Source organism: Terrapene carolina, unplaced genomic scaffold, assembly GCF_002925995.2.
Source record: "Terrapene carolina triunguis isolate 2854851 unplaced genomic scaffold, T_m_triunguis-2.0 Scaffold88, whole genome shotgun sequence".
NCBI lineage: Eukaryota > Metazoa > Chordata > Testudines > Emydidae > Terrapene > Terrapene triunguis.
The window spans coordinates 9170205-9188837 of record NW_020664439.1 but is presented as its reverse complement, the minus strand read 5'-3'; the positions used below and the strand labels follow the sequence as shown (position 1 = coordinate 9188837).

The 18633-nt window shown below is 48.5% G+C and overlaps 1 protein-coding gene across 2 annotated transcripts in view; it reads left to right on the top strand.

Moving 5' to 3' along the window:
• Window positions 1-18633, top strand: part of NMNAT3 (nicotinamide nucleotide adenylyltransferase 3) — an 85037-nt gene that overhangs the window by 19198 nt on the left and 47206 nt on the right. For both annotated transcript variants that reach the window (XM_024200199.3, XM_024200200.3), the window contains exon 2: window positions 9402-9553. In XM_024200199.3, coding sequence (XP_024055967.2) covers window positions 9445-9553 — 109 coding nt within the window. In that variant the 5' untranslated portion in view covers window positions 9402-9444. The remainder of the gene's footprint in view (window positions 1-9401; window positions 9554-18633) is intronic.

Sequence of the window (18633 nt, the reverse complement as noted above, 5' to 3'; positions counted from 1 at the left end):
ATTGGGGCTCGGTGGGGGGGCTTAGTGGCGGGTCCAGATGCTGATGGAGTGGGGCTCGGGGAAGGGATCCAGGTGCGGCTGGTTGGGGCTCAGTGGGTTTGGGATCCAGGTGCAGATGGCTTGTTGGGGTGGTTCAGGTGCAGAGGGGGGGGGTTCTGAGTGCGGGGGCATGAGAATTGGTGGGAGAGTCTGGGTAGGAGGGGTTCTGGATCCATGGGGGTTGGGTGAGTGGAGGAGCAGCTCCCTTTAGAGAGATCCCTCTCCTTGCAGCTGAGGAGCAATGGGTTCAGGAAGCTGGTGTGAGAGGAGTTTGAAGAGCTTTCTGCAGCTGGCGGAGAAACTGGGGGGGTGGGTCTGACCTGGCCCCAGATGCCATGCAGGGGAAGAGGAAGTCCCATCCTCCCCATCAGGGACTAGCAGCTGAGCCCGGTGCAAGGTAGGTGCCACCAGCTGGGTCTTCCCCAGTCCCACCTACTGCTTCACAGTGATTTACCTGTATGCCGGCAGCCCTGGGCACCCAAACCATACTGCTAGGGAGGGTCGCATGACTGCTCTTGTGGCTTCCCTTTGCTTTCCCGTCAGAAAGTCATATTTCTACAGGGAAACAAAGAAATCTGTGGGGGACATAAATTCTGCACATGCACAGTGGCGCAGAATCTTCCCAGCAGTAAGTATCCTCACTTGCACTGTGTTGACCTCAGTAGGTTGACCATGACTCTGTGCCATTTGAGGAGGTGGTTTTATTCCATCACTGTAATGAGGTGCTTATGTCAGCCAAAGAAAAAGTTGAATATAGACATGTGCACAAATAGTTCTATACAAGGTGACTTGCATCAGCCTACCTTTGTAGTGTAGACTAGGCCTGAGTCTTAGGTTCATTTTTGAGTGTTTTCCTCTCCTGGCACACAAGTCGTCTTTAGATACTTAATCTGGGGTAGATACAAATGCTATGTCACACTAGGAAGCTAGAAATCTCCTCTTTCCAGTGGCATAAAGCTTCAGCTCCTAGCTATGTGGTGCTACAAACTATTGGGGTTAAAATTGTCATGATTACAGGAAAGCTGTTATATGCCCCAGGATTGAATTTTGCTTGAATTGAGGTGTAATAAGTGGAGGGGGTGGGGGTGGGATCTCCTTCATTTGGGGAAGATTTTTTGTTTGTTTTATTTTTAATGGCAGCTATCTAAAGCTGCTAGGGAATTGGAATCTTTATGTACTGCAAAATTTGGCAGATTAGAGATGAAGGGAAGAAGGTGATATTGGGGCAGTTAGACCAGCAGGGACTCTTGTGCTGGACTCCCCTACTCCTTGGTATAAAAGAGAAGGTGCTGACAGCATGAGGACACCTCCCCTTTGGAATGCATCTCCCTTCCCTCCCCTGGTCTGAAATAGCCTAAGCCTGCTTGCCTTCCAGGCATGCTGCAAAGCTCATCTATTTGAGTGGGATGTCAGGAAGGGCTGAAGCCCTTGGGGGTGGGTTTTCTGTTTGGGGAGAAGGTGGGCTAGGAGGTTTAATTCATACGGGGCCTGCTGAGTGTTGATTACAATGCAATGTGTTGGGTGGTATGAGGAAGTGCTTTGTAACTCCTCATTATTGTGTGTTTAAATTGATGTCAGTGGAGCTTAGAGCTCTGCATGGGTGTTCTTTTGTGTGGAGCTTTTAAGTCAAAATGAAAATAAATATATGGTTTGTACTAGCAGTGCTGTCTGGTTATTACTAATAAAAATGTACTTTTTGTGTCCACCTTTAGCGTCTGTGAAGTATAAATATGTGAAACCAGGGACTGAGCTTTCCACGGCACGTAGAAATCTTTCCCAGGTGGCAAGCAACCATCCACTTCTGTGGAATATAAATACACTTTCATTAAAAATAAATTCCATTTATAACCTTTGTGGGGGCAAAAGAAAGCTGTGAAGCATGAACCAAGTATAACCAATGCAGTAATGTCTTCCTAAGTCTGCAAAGAAACCGCTCTGGTGTCACTGCCTCTACTGGCAGAAGGGAGCCTGGCTGCTGCTGCTGTTCCTAGGAATAGGGAGCCCCAGGAGGAGTGGGGGACACAACCACTCCAGTGGGGAGTTTTGTGTGTTTTTGTAGTGCTGACATCACCTGCCATCTGCACACAGGGCTCTGTGGAGGCTTGGGCTGGGGAGGAACAGCATAAATTGAGTTATTGGGGCCAGGTGATGCCCAGTAACGACAACTTGTCCTGGCTTGAACTGATTTATGGGGTGGGAGGGGGGCAGCTTTGATTTACCACCAGTTTAGGGAGGGCAGCAGAGTTCATCCAGCAAAAAACTGGGGCCATAGGTGAATGCTTAGACAGGCTGGCAACAGGGTGGATTGATTGATATCACTGATTTTAATCATGATTTAAATTATCAGTTGTAAATGTGTTTTGCATTTGTACTTTTTAGTTATTTTCCTAAAGAAAGGTTGATTCTTATTGGTCAGGAACCACTGACACATGTTGATTTGCAATTAAATATAGTCTTTACACTAAATATGGTGCTTCTTCTTCGAGTGATTGTTCATGTTCATTCCAAGCAGGTGTGTGCACGCCAGCCAGAAGATTTTTCCCCTAGCAGCGTCCATAGGGTCGGCCTGGGAGCCCCCTGAAGTGACGCCTTCATGGTGCCCAATATAGGGCCCCGCCGACCCTCCACCCCCTCAGTTCCTTCTTACCGCCGGTGACGGCTAGCTGGAGCTTTGCTCGCTCTCACAGCAAGCACCTTAGCAGTGTCTGATATACCTTAGTTGTATATAGTTCTCAGTTTAATAGTTGTTTCTCTATAGTTATAGTTGGTTGTTAGGACGATTCTTTCCCCCTCCTGGGGTATGCCCAGGTCTCCAGGGTTTAAGCTCTGTGAGGCCTGTGGCAAGTTTATGCCCAAGAGTGATCCTCACTCTTTCTGCCTGCGGTGCCTTGGTGAGAGTCACCAGAAGGAGAAGTGCCGCATTTGCAAAGGTTTCCGCCCCAGAACTCTTAGACTGAGAGCAGATACTAAAACTCCTGCTGATGGAGGCGGCGTTGAGACCACAATCCGACCCGGGATCCACTGACCCGGCACCAAGCACCACCTCCTTGGTGCACAGCGCTCCGGCACCAACGGTGCGCGAAACGGGCCCGGCAATGACTCTAAAGCCCACCGGCACCACTCACCATCTCCAGTGCCAGTAAAAAAGAAGAGGCCAGTGAGGGGCCGCTCACCCCTCCCGAAACTTAAAGGATCGGCGGCGCCCACAAGTGGATCGGGACAGACTGCTGTCTCCTTGCTCCCGCCCAGGGTTTCGTCGACTCCTGCCCCGGCCGGGGTTCAGTCAAGTCCAAACGCCCCTCCCCCCAGACACCGGACCACCAAGGGGACATACAACCACCATCGACGCCGGAGGTGTTCAAGGCGGCCTCGGACTTGATGTGCCTCCCGGTGCCGTCCTCCCCACAAAGGAGGGATAAATCGCCGGCGACCGCACGCCCCCTGTTCCACTCCAGGAGTAAACCGGCCATGATAGCCCATCGGTCTCCATCTCCGGCACCGCCCGCGCAAATGCAAGAACCGCACGGCACCGATCATTGGCGACTCATGGTACTGCTCCTCCGTGGTCCTCCTACTCAGAGACCTCGGAGTCAGAGGTGAACTCTAATGGCTCCAGCAGGTCGCGGAGCAGGAGGTCCAGGTTGCAACGGAGATACCAATCATACCCGGCACCGTGGCAACAACAATGGTACCCCCCTGCCCAATGGCCCTTCTGGACACCCTGGGCTTACCATCAGAGCCAGGGCCAAGTTCACGGGCCGTGGTCCAGAACGGCATCGGTGTCGTCGTCATCCTTCGTTCTACAATGAGTGCCAGCTCCGCCAGGGGCGGCACCGCCGTCTGGGGTAGCGGCACCGCTGGCTCAGACAGCTCCAGCACCGATACTTCAACTAGCTCTGGCACTGTTTCTCCAGACAACGGCACCGCCAACAGCTCCGGTTCTGACCCCACCAACACTGTCGACCTCAGTACTGCCGGACTTGTTGGCCCCGGCACCGACTGCGGTGCCGAACTCTTCCATCAGTTCTGGCCCCACTGATCGAACACCGGGTGCCAAGGGACCCCAGGGGTGCCGAGGATAGCGAACAGGGCCCGCTACATGTTCTCTCATCCTCTTCCTCACCTGACGAAGCGGTTGCGGGGACATCTACATCGATGGTCCCGGCTCTGGAGGACAACCGTGTTCTTCAACAGCTCCTGAGGCGGGCCGCCCACAGCCTGGGGATACAGGCAGAGGAGGATGTAGACCCGGTCGTTGATATCCTGGCCCCCTCAGGCCCATCCGTGGTTGCGTTTAAAACTATAACTGACACATCTAAAAATCTGGGGCAAACACCTTCTTCTCTGGCCAAGAAAACCGTGCGCTGCTACTTCGTTCCCTCTAAGGGTTATGAACATCTTTATACCCATCCTCCCCCAGACTCTTTGGTGGTCGATGTGGCCAATTAGAGAGAATGCCAGGGTTTTCAGGGCTCCACCCCAAAAAACAGGGACACCAAGAAACTGGACCTATTTGGCCAAAAGGTCTACTCGACTGGGGTCCTGCAGCTCCGGATAGCTAACCAGCAGGCTATAGTAAGCCGCTACGGGCATAACACCTGCTCGTCTATGACTAAGTTTGCGGAGCTCCTTCCCCAGGAGGCTCGGGTGGAGTTCTCCGCACTCGTGGAGGAGGGGAAACTGGTCTCCAGAGCATCGCTACAAGCGGCTCTGGACGCAGCGGATGCAGCCTCCCGCACGCTGGCCACAGGGGTAGTGATGAGACGAGGCTCCTGGCTGCGGGTCTTTGGTCTACCACACGAGGTCCAACAGACCTTTCAGGACCTTCCTTTTGAAGGATCAGCCCTTTTTTTTTTTTTTCTGAAAAGACAGGTAAGAGACTTCATAGTTTGAAGGACTCGAGAGCTACCTTGCGCTTGCTGGGACTTCACACGCCGGCTACCCAGCGCCGGCATTTTAGGCCTCAGCCTGCCCCTCAGCCTTCTCAACCATAAAACCGCCAGGACATTCCGCGTAGGCGCAACTGGAGTACTAAGAGAAGACAACCTTCCTCCTCTGCGCAAAACTCTGGCCAGCCAAAACCCCCACCTGGGCCTAGACCATCCTTTTGAGGGTACGGTCGAGGACGGCTTTCCAGTACGATCTCTGGATCCTTCCCATCTTACCTTCTCGTCCCGTCTATCCCCTTTCTACCAGGTCTGGTTCCGAATTACTTCAGACCGCTGGGTGCTCTGCATGGTAGATGGGGGATATGCTATCCAATTCTATATCCCCCCCAACCCCCTTCCCTGTCCCTCTTCAGGGACCCCTCTCACGAGCAACTTCTAATTCAAGAAGTGCAGTCCCTCCTCTCGGTAGGGGCAGTGGATGAGGTTCCTTGGGAGCTAAGGGACAAGGGGTTCTACTCCCGGTATTTCCTAATACCGAAGGCCAAGGGGGGCCTCAGACCCATCCTGGACCTGCGACAGCTCAACAAGCATGTAAAGCAACTCAAGTTTCGCATGGTCTCACTAACCTCCATTATCCCCTCACTGGATCCAGGAGACTGGTACGCCGCCCTCGACTTGAAGGACGCGTATTTTCATATCGCAATAGTCCCACATCACAGACGCTACCTCAGATTCGTGGTCGGCAGAAGCCACTATCAGTTTGCCGTCCTCCCGTTTGGACTGTTGACCGCCCCCCAAGTATTCACGAAATGCATGGCAGTTGTTGCGGCGTTCCTGCGCAAACGCCAGATACAAATTTTTCCCTATCTCAACGACTGGCTAATGGAGGGACGCTCAAGAGCCCAGGTGGAGGCTCAGGTCGAATTTATAAGAAGGACCTTCCTCGAACTAGGTCTCCTCATAAACGAGGAAAAAGCTACCCTGTCCCCGGTGCAGAGGATAGCATTCGTAGGTGCCGTCCTGGACTCCACCCGAGCCAGGACGTACCTTCCAGAAGCCAGATTTCAATCACTTTGGGATATCATACACGGCCTCAGACAGTTTCCCCACCACCTCAGCAAGGAACTGCCTAAGACTACTGGGGCACATGGCTGCGTGCACCTACGTGGTACAGCACGCCAGGCTCAGACTGTGTCCAGTCCAGTCTTGGCTGGCGTCAGTATATCGGTCAGCTCGAGACGCTCTGGACTGCATTGTAACCGTGCCCCGCCCGGTGTTGGACTCCCTTCTGTGGTGGCTCGACCCGCGAGTGGTTTGTGCGGGAGTTCCCTTTGCCAGCCCTTAGCCCTCTCTCTCTTTGGTGACAGGCGCCTCGGATCTGGGCTGGGGAGCTCACCTCAGCACTCAAGGCCTCTGGTCTCAGACGGACCTCGCTCTACACATCAATGTCAAAGAGCTGAGAGCGGTGCGTCTGGCATGCTACGCTTTCAAAACCCACATAGTGGGCACGTGTGTCTCAGTCCTCACAGACAACACCTCGGCAATGTTCTATATCAACAAATGGGGGTGCACGCTCCTCTCCCCTGTGCCGGGAAGCCCTCACGCTGTGGGACCTCTGCATAGAACACTCGATCCACCTACAGGCGTCATACCTCCCAGGGGTTCAGAACGCACTGGTGGACAGCCTCAGCCGGACCTTTCATGGCCACAAATGGTCCTTTCAACCAGATGTGGTGAACTCAATCTTCCGATTCTGGGGTTCTCCCCAGATAGACCTGTTCGCCAATTGTGGCAACAGGAAGTGTCAGGCATTCTGCTCCCTTAGGAGTTACAGCCTGGGGTCCATCGAGGATGCCTTCCTTCTTCTCTCTTGGGTGGACCACCTGCTCTATGCTTTTCCACCTATCCCGCTGGTCCACATGGTGCTCCTCAAGATCTGCAGGGACCGGGCTCGAGTTATACTGATAGCGCCGGCATGGCTGTGCCAACACTGGTTCACCTCGCTCCTGGAAATTTTGGTGGCGGCTCCACTCACCTTACCGCTGGTCCAGGACCTGATCACACAGGACCATGGCAGACTCCGGCACCCAAATCTGGAGTCCCTTCACCTCACAGCCTGGATGCCCCATGGCTAAGCACCGCGGAGCTGTCATGTTTGGACCAGGTCAAGCAATTCCTCTTGGGTAGTAGAAAGCCTTCCACCAGGGCAATGTACCTTGCCAAGTGGAAACGTTTCTCCATCTGGGCCGAGCAACGCTAACAGTTGCCTCTCCTCGCCCCGATACAGTTCATACTGGACTACCTCCTGCGCCTAAAACATCAAGATCTGTCCCTGTCATCAGTAAGGGTCCATTTAGCCGCCATCTCCGCCTTCCATCTGGGCTCAGATGGTTTCTTGATTTTTTTTTTTTTTTTTTGTAAACCCTATAGTCAGTCGCTTCTTCAAGGGTTTGGACAGGCTCTTCCCGCACACTCGTCAGCCTGTTCCGGCCTGGGACCTCAATCTAGTCCTGTCCAAACTTACAGGCCCCCCATTTGAACCACTGGCCACCTGCTCGTTGTTGTATCTCTCATTCAAGGTTGCGTTCCTCATAGCAATTACCTCGGCTCGAAGGTTTCGGAGCTCCGGGCCCTCACGTCTGAGCCCCCTTACACAGTTTTTCATAAGGACAAGGTCCAACTTAGACCTCACCCTGCTTTCCTCCCTAAGGTTGTTTCACGTGGCTCAGGACATTTTCCTCCTAGTGTTTTACCCCAAGCTGCATTCCTCCTATAGGGAGCGCAGGCTGCACTCACTGGATGTATGCAGAGCCTTAGCCTTCTATATAGAGAGAACTAAGCCATTTCGGAAGTCCGTCCAACTTTTTGTGGCTGTGGTGGATAGAATGAAAGGTCTCCTTGTGTCCTCTCAGCATATCTCGTCGTGGCTCAAATCTTGCATTAAGGAGTGTTATGGCCGGGCGAAGGTGCCTGCCCCGCCGATTATTGCCCACTCCACAAGGGCAAGGCATAGGAAGTAAGGCTACGTCTTCACTACCCGCCGATCCGGCGCGTAGCAATCGGTTTATCGGGGATCGACTTACCGCGTCTCGTGAGGACGCGGTAAAATCGATCCCTGATCGCTCTGCCGTCGACTCCGGAAATCCACCTCGACAAGAGGCGGCAGCGGAGTCGGCGGCAGCGGTCGGCTTTCCCCCGTCCTCACCACCAGGTAAGCCGACCTAAAATACGCAACTTCAGCTACGGTATTCACGTAGCTGAAGTTGCGTATCTTAGGTCGGAACCCCGCTGTAGTGTAGACCTAGCCTAATTCTTGCTGGTCTGCGCTGATTGGGCCTCAACAGTTATTGTGTCCAGTTTTGGGCGCCACATTTCAGAAAAGATGTGGACAAATTAGAGAAAGTCCAGAGAAGAGCAACAAAAATGATTAAAGGTCTAGGAAACGTGACATATGAGGGAAGATTAAAAAAATTGGGTTTGTTTAGTCCGGAGAAGAGAAGACTGAGGGTGGGACACGATAACAGTTTTTAAGTACATAAAAAGAGGAGGGAGAAAAATTGTTTTCCTTAACCTCTGAGGATAGGACAAGAAGCAATGGGTTTAAATTGCAGCAAGGGCTGTTTAGGTTGGACATTAGGGAAAACTTCCTAACTTTCAGGGTGGTTAAGCACTGGAATAAATTGTATAGGGAGATTGTGAAATCTCCGTCATTGGAGATTTTTAAGAGCAGGTTAGACAAACGCCTGTCAGGGATTGTCTAGATAATACTTTAGTCCTACATTGAGCGCATGGGACTGGACTAGAAGGCCTCTTGAGAGCCCTTCCATTCCTACAATTCTGTCCTCCAGACAGTTAAAATCCTTTTAAGTCCCATCAGTGCTCCAATACAGATATCTTCTCTATTTGTCAGGAAACTACCTTGTTGTAGCTAGGTTCCCCTGCCATTGTGATTACTGTAGTATAGATGGCCTTGCCTTGTTATCTAGCTGCATGTATAGCTCTTTTTGACATCTACAATTTAAGCATCTTTTTTATTTTGTGGTACTTCTGAAAATGTGGATACAGACTCAGGATTTCCTTAGATGTATAGTGTTTTGTCTTACTGATGCAAAAATGTATGTTTTGTGAAAAACATTAAGACTATGAGGGTTTTGGTGATAGCTCTCAAGAGCAATCATCTTGTTCAGAAGACCCTTTTAATTCCTGGTAGCATACTCTCCTACCTTTTCTGTTTCCAAAACATTATTAGGGGTGTGTCCATAGATTTAACTTCTGTACAGAGATAGGTTTTTTGATTTTAATACTCACTTGGCATATATTCTTATGCTGCTGTCTGCTGATCCCTTGACATTTTACTAATGTTCCAATGATGGACAATTCTGAAAATGGTAATTCATTATTTATTATTGTGAGAAACAGCTGTGGAATACCTCTCTGAGACAAGGGTTATTTTAATCGTTATTTTTCCTTTAGGGTGAAATGCCGGTCAAGATCTTGGTGTGCAATATCTCTCACGATGAAGAGCCGGATACCTCTTGTTCTCCTTGCCTGCGGCTCCTTTAACCCCATCACAAACATGCACATGCGTTTATTTGAGCTGGCTAGAGATCACCTTCATCAAACAGGTCAGTAGGATGGAGTTTATGCAGCCCTCTTGGGGAACATGGAGTATTTGAAATGAAAGGGAGGTTGGATTTTCCAGTCTCGGGACTAAGGGCTGATTGGCTGTCATTTTCTCATTTTCATGGTCTTATTTTTTGTTAATTAAGTATGACTCTTTGATAACACACTTGATGGAATGTTGAATAAAGAAATTCTAGTGTTACCGCCTCCTGTTGAGTCTAGTTACCCACCGTGGAGATTTTATAACAAGGTGTTCGCACAATTGCAGTTAGTTTTGTCAACAGTTTTAAGATCTCATTTGCAGTGGAAATTTGCTGCAGGCTGTGGGTCTGGTGAAAGGGCGCCCTTCTTTGGTACAGAGAAGAAGCATTGATGTTGAAATGTTGGGATTTTATGATGAGGTAGTAATTTAATATGAAGAAATGGAGCAGTTTGCAGTTTTGACTACCAGGTAAAACTGGGAAGGGGGGAAAAAGTGAGATTCGTTACCCATATTCATTAAGGGCTAGAACTTTCCTCCCCTAGCAAAATAGTCTACATGAGGGACGGGGTCAAAATTTCAGCAAGCTAGGAAGTCTCAGCAGCTAAGCGGAGTGGCTAGTGGCCTAAAGAATCGGCAGTTTAAAAGAAAGCAAGAATCTGAAGCAGCACAGTGTTGCTATGAAGGAAAGAATCCCAACATTGATTAACTCTTAATTCCTGAGTGCTTTCTCCCAGAAATTGTCAGGGAGTGGGGATAAGTAATTGATCGGAAATGGCTGGGGGGGCAGGGGATGTTAGGAATGGGTAGGGAGATAAGGCATTTGAAAGTGATTGGAGAATAGCATTAGCAAGAATTGTTTGGTCAAACATGGGGATCCAGAAATGCTGCTAACCTGCATTGGTTAGAGAGCAGCACTTGCATGCTGATGGCATGCTTTGAGAGGAAACAGAGTGGTTTTCTGGAGGGAGAATTGCTGAGCTCTCTCTGTGGTACTAAAGGGTTTCAATCCTCTGGGAGCACCAGAACTAAATGGTTAAAGGGGGGTTGAAGTTGGCTTCCCCTCTTTTGGGCTACTGCTCCCCCTGCTGTACAGCTGGACAAAGAGAGTATGGGCAGGGGTAGGAGTGGGTCATGACTCCATCTGCTCCAATATGCAAGGCAGAAAGCTGAGGTGGTGTGAAGTGGGAAACAATCTGATACTGGAACAGGCCAGTGGCTGATTGCTTTCCCTGAAGGAAGGACTGAACCTGGAAATGAATTATGACTGTCTGAATCACAGTTCATTCCCTGGTCTGCTCTAAGGGCAGTGCAGCCAGGCACTGCCCCTCACTCTGGCAGATTGTTAAATTATAATTTAGCCCAAATTTTATTAGAAATGTGCCTTTGGAAGGTTGGAATGAAAGTTTTGCTTTGCAGTGTGACTTTCAGTTCTTTGATGTGTGATAGTGTTGTTGAATTGAAATTGAATGAGTTAGGCTGTTGTTGTGTCAGTGTGATGAGTGGTGGGGTTAGTGGGCTAATGTTTGGTGATTGGTATTGTGAGGGATGTAACTTGTATTTTTTTTTTTTTTTTTTTACTTTTTCATTTAATCAGTGTCAACACAGGTAATTGAGCACATTGTACAGTACATCCTTCTGTTAAAACAAATAGACCTGTTGTTCACTTATTTATTTTACACTTAGAAGGTCTCCATCATAAGAGTATCTTCTGTTAATGCACAGAGATTTACTAATATAAATAGTCTAAGCAATAAGGGGGAATATTTATCTCATGGTCTTCTGTAGCACCATAACTGTGCTTTCTAAGTGCTTCCCAGGTAAATTAGATCTGCATACTGTGACAAAGTTCCTCCTCTATCTTGGTGGGTCCTGCGCTTATTGGCGGATTTTCTTGCCTCAAAGATTCACCATGTGGGTTGGGGAACAGCCCAGAGACCTTCCCTTCTGGAAGAACCCACAGTCCAGGTCAATTGGGAGGTTTGGGGGGAACCCGGGCCTGCCCTCTACTCCGGGTTCCAGCCCAGGGCCCTGTGGACTGCAGCTGTCTGTAGTGCCTCCTGTAACAGCTGCATGACAGCTACAACTCCCTGGGCTACTTCCCCATGGCCTCCTCCAAACACCTTCCTTATTCTTACCACAGGACCTTCCTCCTGGTGTCTGATAACGCTTGTGCTCCTCAGTCCTCCAGCAGCACACCCTCACTCTCAGCTCCTTGCGCCTCTTGCTCCCAGCTCCTCACACTCTCTCACTACAAATTGAAGTGAGCTCCTTTTAAAACCTAGGTGCCCTGATTAGCCTGCCTTAATTGATTCTAGCAGCTTCTTCTTAATTGGCTCCAGGTGTCCTAATTAGCCTGCCTGCCTTAACTGGTTCTAGCAGGTTCCTGATTACTCTAGTGCAGCCCCTGCTCTGGTCACTCAGGGAACAGAAAACTACTCATTCAGTGACCAGTATATTTGCCCTCTACCAGACTCCTGTACCCTACTGGTCTGGGTCTGTCACAATACCAATAGCTTTGTGGAATCTTCTCCCAGGGCTATGGGAAGTTTTACTTGAGGTAACTAGATAGATTTAAAAAAAAAAATCATTTGGGCTGTGGTAGGGAACTCTCTAAGAGAAGGGTCTGGTAGCATGCCCTAGACCAGGGGTCGGCAACGTTTGGCATGCGGCTCGCCAGGGTAAGAAACTGGCCTGGCCCGCCAGGATAATTTACCTGCTGACACGGCAGGTTCGGCCGATCGCAGCCCCCACTGGCCGTGGTTCGCCATCCAGGGCCAATGGGGGCGGCGAGAAGCGGCGCGGGCAAGGGATGTGCTGCCCCGGCTTCCCGCCGCCCCCCATTGGCCCGGGACGGCGAACCGCAGCCAGTTGGGGCCGCGATCGGCCGAACCTGCCGCGTCAGCAGGTAAATAAACTGGCCCGGCCCGCCAGGGTGCTTACCCTGGCGAGCCGCGTGCCAAACTTTGCCGACCCCTGCCCTAGACATTGGTCACACTCTGAGTTAGTCTCCTCCAGAAGCTTGTTTCACAGTAGAATCCCTCTACCCAGAAAGCTGAAATGCTTCCTCCTTCACTTTGTCTGCTGCATTGTTCCAGAGGAATGCAGATATCTGGGCAGGATGTGGATAGAGAGGTGCTTGCTGATGTAACTGAGTCCTGATTGATTGATTGGCTTGGAAGATGAGGACCATGACCTAGACGCAGACTAGAAACCTATGATGGGGTCAGAGATCAGTGGTGCTGTGTCACAGAGGCCTGTTTCACTAAAAGGGGACCATGATCTGCTCTATTTTGCGTTGCTTCCATCTTCAGACACAGATACAGGAGTTGTAATAATGCTCTCTGTGGGTAACAAACATAAGGAATCTGTGGCATGGTCCTTCTTCAGAAGGTGTGAAGTTGCTAGCAAGCTAAAGGTAGAAGAAAACATTTTTGGTTACTGATGCTACCTGGTTGTCTCTGCTCAATGATGAGTCAGACAGAAGCTATATAGCAGTTATGCAATAGTATGCCTCAATTTCTCTTCACAGTCCTGCTTTACTGTTACGAATGGCATGAATCACCCTTTTGCACATAACATAACTGGTATCATCTCTGGCAATTTTTCCCCATCTTTTTGCACACCTCTTCAGTTTCAAATGCAGGCTTTATATTCCTATTTCAAATACTTTCCCACTTTAGGAATGGCATTTTATTGAGTGCCTTTAGATTTTCAGTGATAACTGCATTCTCATCAGCACATGTCAAGTGATTCATCCTTTCGTTAATATCAGTAGACAAATCTTATGAAATCACTTCCTAAATACAGTAGATGTGTCTATACGCCACTGAATAGCTATGAGAATAATGCATCTCAGTCTGGGTTTTATCTTTTCTCATGTGAAACCATATTTGACTTGTCATGAATCCTCACACATAGATAGATTTTTTTCCATATGTGATACAGCTCCTTGTTCTGCAAGTGTCTTTTGGAACTTGTGCTGATTGTGTAAAAGGTATTTGGCACAATGTGTTAATGCTAATTCTGTCAGATGCTCATGTTCCCCCTGCCATCTTTATAGTTTTTATGGATTCACACAGTTTCAATAGACAGTGAGAAACGCCAATTCTAGAACCCGCCTGACATTAGGTGATTTGAAATAGTTTTGATAGTATTCTGGTTTGTATATCTTCTGTTGGTTGGTGTCTCCTAGCTGGGTGCTCCAGACAAGTTCAAGAGGGGGTGGCAGACCAAAGAGAAGAACAGTGAAGATCAGTGAAGCTGCAGGGACCCCAGATCCATTCACACAGCACATGCCGTAAACATGTTGCTGCATGGTAAAACTCCCATCGTGGCCCCTAAGGTAGCTGGCTGCAGGAGTAGCTGGCATGTAGAAGACTGCAGGCTTTGACAGCCTCTCTTTTCTGCACCTGTGACTTTCCTGTGGATTTCCCTCAGTGGATTCCCCTCTCATCCTGAAGCATATAGTCTTCAGGAGAGTGGAGGAATGAGGAGGAGGATTGGAGTTAACAGACAGGGTTTTGAGAGGAGAAGAGTCAGCAAAAAAGAATATGGGGGAAGGAAGGAAGGAAAGAAGGGGGGGAAAAGTGAGAGAAAATGGACTGAAAGAAGATGAGATGGTTGCTGTGGTGTTAGGACATTGTTCAGTGGGGATAGGGAGGTGACACCCAACAGAGAGCACCAGCAAAACCAGTTGGGAACAACTTGAGTTACCAACTTGTATATGTGTGCAAAGGCTTTATTGTAACCAGTATTACTTACTATTCACACCTTGCTTCTTCATGGCAAAGTATGATTGCTGTTCTTTCCCCATAATTCAGATGTACGCCATGCACGATACCTCAAAAACTTACAAAAAGCATGTCCATGACACACAGGAGTCAAATCAACCTGTCTCCTAGCTCTTCACATTTAACATACTAGAGATTTTTTTTTCCTCTTTGTGTTTCCAATATATCCTGAGTTCTTCGATATATTCTGGTGCAATATGTTGATTATAGAGGCCCTTCTTACATGTATTACTAGTAGCTAATAATCCATCAGTAGAGTACCATAATATCATAGATGTTGCTCTGTCCTTCTGTGACCAAAAGCAGCACTATAGTCACACGCTACACACTTGTGACGGAGTGCTGGGCAACAGCAGCTGATCCACTCCAACTCTGATTAATTACTAGAACAGACCTTATTAAGAAGAGCTGTGTCTAATTGAGGCTGAGGAGAACTAAAAGGCCATATGGGAAAGGGGGTTGTAAAAAGATACCAGGGGAGAGAGAGATCTCTCTCCCCTGCTTGCCTTAGGAGCTGAGGGCTTCCTAGGACTGCAGGGGTAAGGCTATATGGTGTGTAACGATGGTGGAAACAAATATTGTTAATAAAATGCATGGGGTGTTTTACCAGCAAAAAGGTCTCTGAGCTGTTTGTGGGCTTGAGCAGAGGCAAGAGCGAGCTGGCCCTGCCACAACACCATTGTAATAATCTTTGTACAAAAATATGCCTTGTGAGGGTATCGTCTGAGAACTAATAATTCAGTGGTCAATATGGTGATGTGTAAAGTTATAAATTCCCCCTGTATGATGATATTGGCAAACGTTCAAAACCAGACAGCCCTGCTTAAGCAAATGTTGTTAGACAGGTCCAAGGAATGTCTGTTTACTTCAATTTACATATAAGTAATAAATGGGGTATTCAAGATAGCAGGGGGATCAGATAGCAGGAAACAGAACAATTTGCATTTTAGCAAACACAACCCAACCGAAAAGGAGGGGAGTGTCTGCTTGAATAAACATTACTTTCAAGGGTAACCCTGAGAAAAATCCACTTCAAAGGTTCACTGGACTATAAAAGAAAGAGGAGAACCCCAAGTCATCTCTCTCACCTAAGAAGATAAAGGCACCAGCACCTTTGAGCCTATGGGAGAGATCCTGACCAAGGAAAGGGTCAGTCTCCATCTTGCTGGAAGACTGGGGGTGAAAAAGGCCATCTTAAACAAGGCCTTGAACCAAAATTGATAGATTGTTTTAGGCTCTTATATGTGTTTTCACTTTTAATTGCTTGTAACCATTTCTAACTTTATCTCTTAGGATTTTAAGTGAATTCCAGTATATCTTCTTTTGATAATAAACTTGATTTTTTTAATCTAAACCAGTCCAGTGCTGTGCATAAACTAAACTGTTTGGTAATTTCAGTTAAAGCAACAAACTGTTGAATATTGACTCTTTACATGGGGCAATGAATCGTAACTGTCCAGAAGAGGGCTGGACTTTGCAGAACACACGTTTTGGGGAAAATCCAGGACTGGGAGTGTGTTGGGCTTACCCTGCAAGTGGTAACCAAGGCTTGTGGAAGCTAGAGTGTGACTGGTGTGTTGCTTGCGAGCTGCTGGATCAGGACTGCAGCTATACACAGACACCCAGGGTGTGACCTGCACCTTAATAGACTGGTTATGAGCAGCACAGGTTGGGAGCTACAGAAGCAAAACATTGTGTTGCACCCAGGGTTACAGGGCAGCTGGTGACACAGCCCCTCACTGGTCTGGATTGCACCCCAGAATGTGACACCTTATCTCTTCTAGTTCTCTCCATTCCTAGCTCTGTTCCAAAAACAGCATCTCATCACGCACTGAACTCAAAGTTTGGAGACTTCCAACTCACTGCCCCTTCTGTTCTAATTACTCCCTCATCTACTTTGTGCCACTTTATTGTTACTTACTGTTGGGTGATGAGACAGTAACTATGACAGATTGTGGAGCATGTCTATGTCATCTTATGAGTTCTATTTTGGGTTAGTGAATGTCTTGTTATATTTCAGCCTCCAGTCTGAATGAAACCTTTAGTGTGGCTTTGAGTGTTCATTCTTGACACTTGACACCTAATGGACAGTCTGTGTCTAGGAAGAGGTGACAGAGTCATTAAGGGCCATCAACACTGAATGGCTCTACCCCAGCTGATCAATGCGTTTGCAGCCAGCAGGGGCAATGTCTTTGAATGACTCTGCCCAGAAGCTGATGGGGACTGGAGCCTAGAAATTTCCAAGTGGAAGCACAAGAAGAGAAAAGGTGTCAGAGTCTGTTTTAAAAGAGAAATGCTCTCTAAGGCTATGTCTATGCTGGGAGAGTTTTTTCACCGAGAATTTGGTTGACAATCAAAAAGCATTCAAAGAAAATCATTGTTGTATGTTCACAGTATCATACGCTTTCGGCACTGCGTGTCCACACTTGGGGCAGTCACATCGACAGTGAGACCAATACACTGTGGGTAGCTATCCCACAGTTCAGCTCTCCACTTTCTGCCAGTAGGTGTTGAGGGAAGGCAGAGGGGATCGTAGCGCATCATGGGTCCGGGCTCAATGTCCCATGATGCATTGCTTTCTGTCCCAGCATTCCATATGTTTGTCTTCAGTTAATGGCATTTTTCAACGTCCCTTGTTGTCTGCTTTCCCTGCCATGGAGCACACGCTGCTCTCCACTGCTCTGCTAGCTACCACTACCACATCGCGAATAGCATTGGAGTTAGTGTTGAAGCTTCAGAGTCAATGGAAATCACAGTTGTCTGAGGCGCTGTCCGGCATGGATAGGAGCAACATTAGATTGCTTTTGGCATTCACGCCACAAGTGAACATGGTGGAATGTCGCTTTTGGGCTCGGAAAACTAGCACTGAGTGGTGGGGTCACATAGTTATGCAGATCTGGGATGATGAGCAGTGGCTGCAGAACTTTCGGATGCAGAAAGCCACCTTCCTGGAACTGTGTGCTGAGCTTGCCCCAGCCCTGCGGTGCAGGGATACCCAAATGAGAGCTGCCCTCATGGTGGAGAAGCACGTGGCGATCACAGTGTGGAAGCTGACTACTCCAGACTGCTACCAGTCACGGATCAGTTTGGAATGGGGAAGTCAACCATTGGGACTGTGTTAACGCAAGTGTGCAGGGCCATTAATTGCATCCTGCTGCGAAAGACTGTGACGCTTGGCAACATGCATGAAATAGTGGAGGGCTTTGCAGAAATGGGTTTCCCTAACTGTGGAGGGGTGATAGATGGCATGTATAGTCCAATTTTGGCACCGGATCACCTTGCGACAGAATACATCAATAGGAAGGGGTACTTTTCCATGGTGTTGCAGGTGCTTGTGGATCACCGTGGCCGTTTCACTGACATCAATACGGGAAGGTGCATAACACACGTATCTTCAGGAATATCAGCCTTTACAGAAAGCTGTGAGTAGGGGCTTTCTTCCCAGACCAGAAGATCACCATAGGGGAGTCAAAATGCCCATAGTGATCTTGGGAGACCCGGCATATCCCTTAATGCCATGGCTCATGAAGCCGTACACGGAAAACCTAGATAGCAGTAAGGAGTGATTCAACAATAGGCTGAGTAGGTGCAGGATGACCATGGAATGTGCATTAGGCAGATTAAAGGATCGCAGGCGATACCTTTATGGGAGGTTAGACCTCAGTGAAGAAAATATTCCCATGTCATAGCCGCATGTTGCATAATATTGTGAAGGGAAGGGCTATTAGAGGGGCACAACAGGGGGCAATTCAAATCAGGGAGGCTTCGAGGCAACACTTTGAAGATGAGAACCGGTAACATTTGTTGCTATGCTTGGGACTGCAGTGCTTAATGAAGTCGAGTTTTGCTAGGCCAAGAAGCACTTGTAATTGTTCAGGCCAAGGATTTAATGTAAGCAAAAGATTACAGTGCTTGTGTATTTGCTGATGCCTTTTGCTAGCATAACTTGCATGGAAACAAATAAAGAGTGCTTATCTTTCAAATAATTTTGCTTTTATTGCAAAACAAAAAAGCCACAACAGTGTGCGCACACACACACACACATGCACATTCTCAAGGGAGAGGAGGTACCAGGGGAGGGCCGACTTTCAGAGCTGAGCTATCGTTTGTGAAGATGTCTGCGGGGATGGGGCGCACGGGAAAGTGAGAAGTCCCAGAATACGGAAAGGAATGCGCATGGAGTTTGCAGAGGGCATGGGAAAGAGTTCTGAATGTGCTGAAGGGGAGGGCGTGCACACATGTGCTTAGTCTGCAGCGTTATGAGGGATGCAGCATGTCTGTTTGCCCCTCCAAAATTTTTATCATCCTC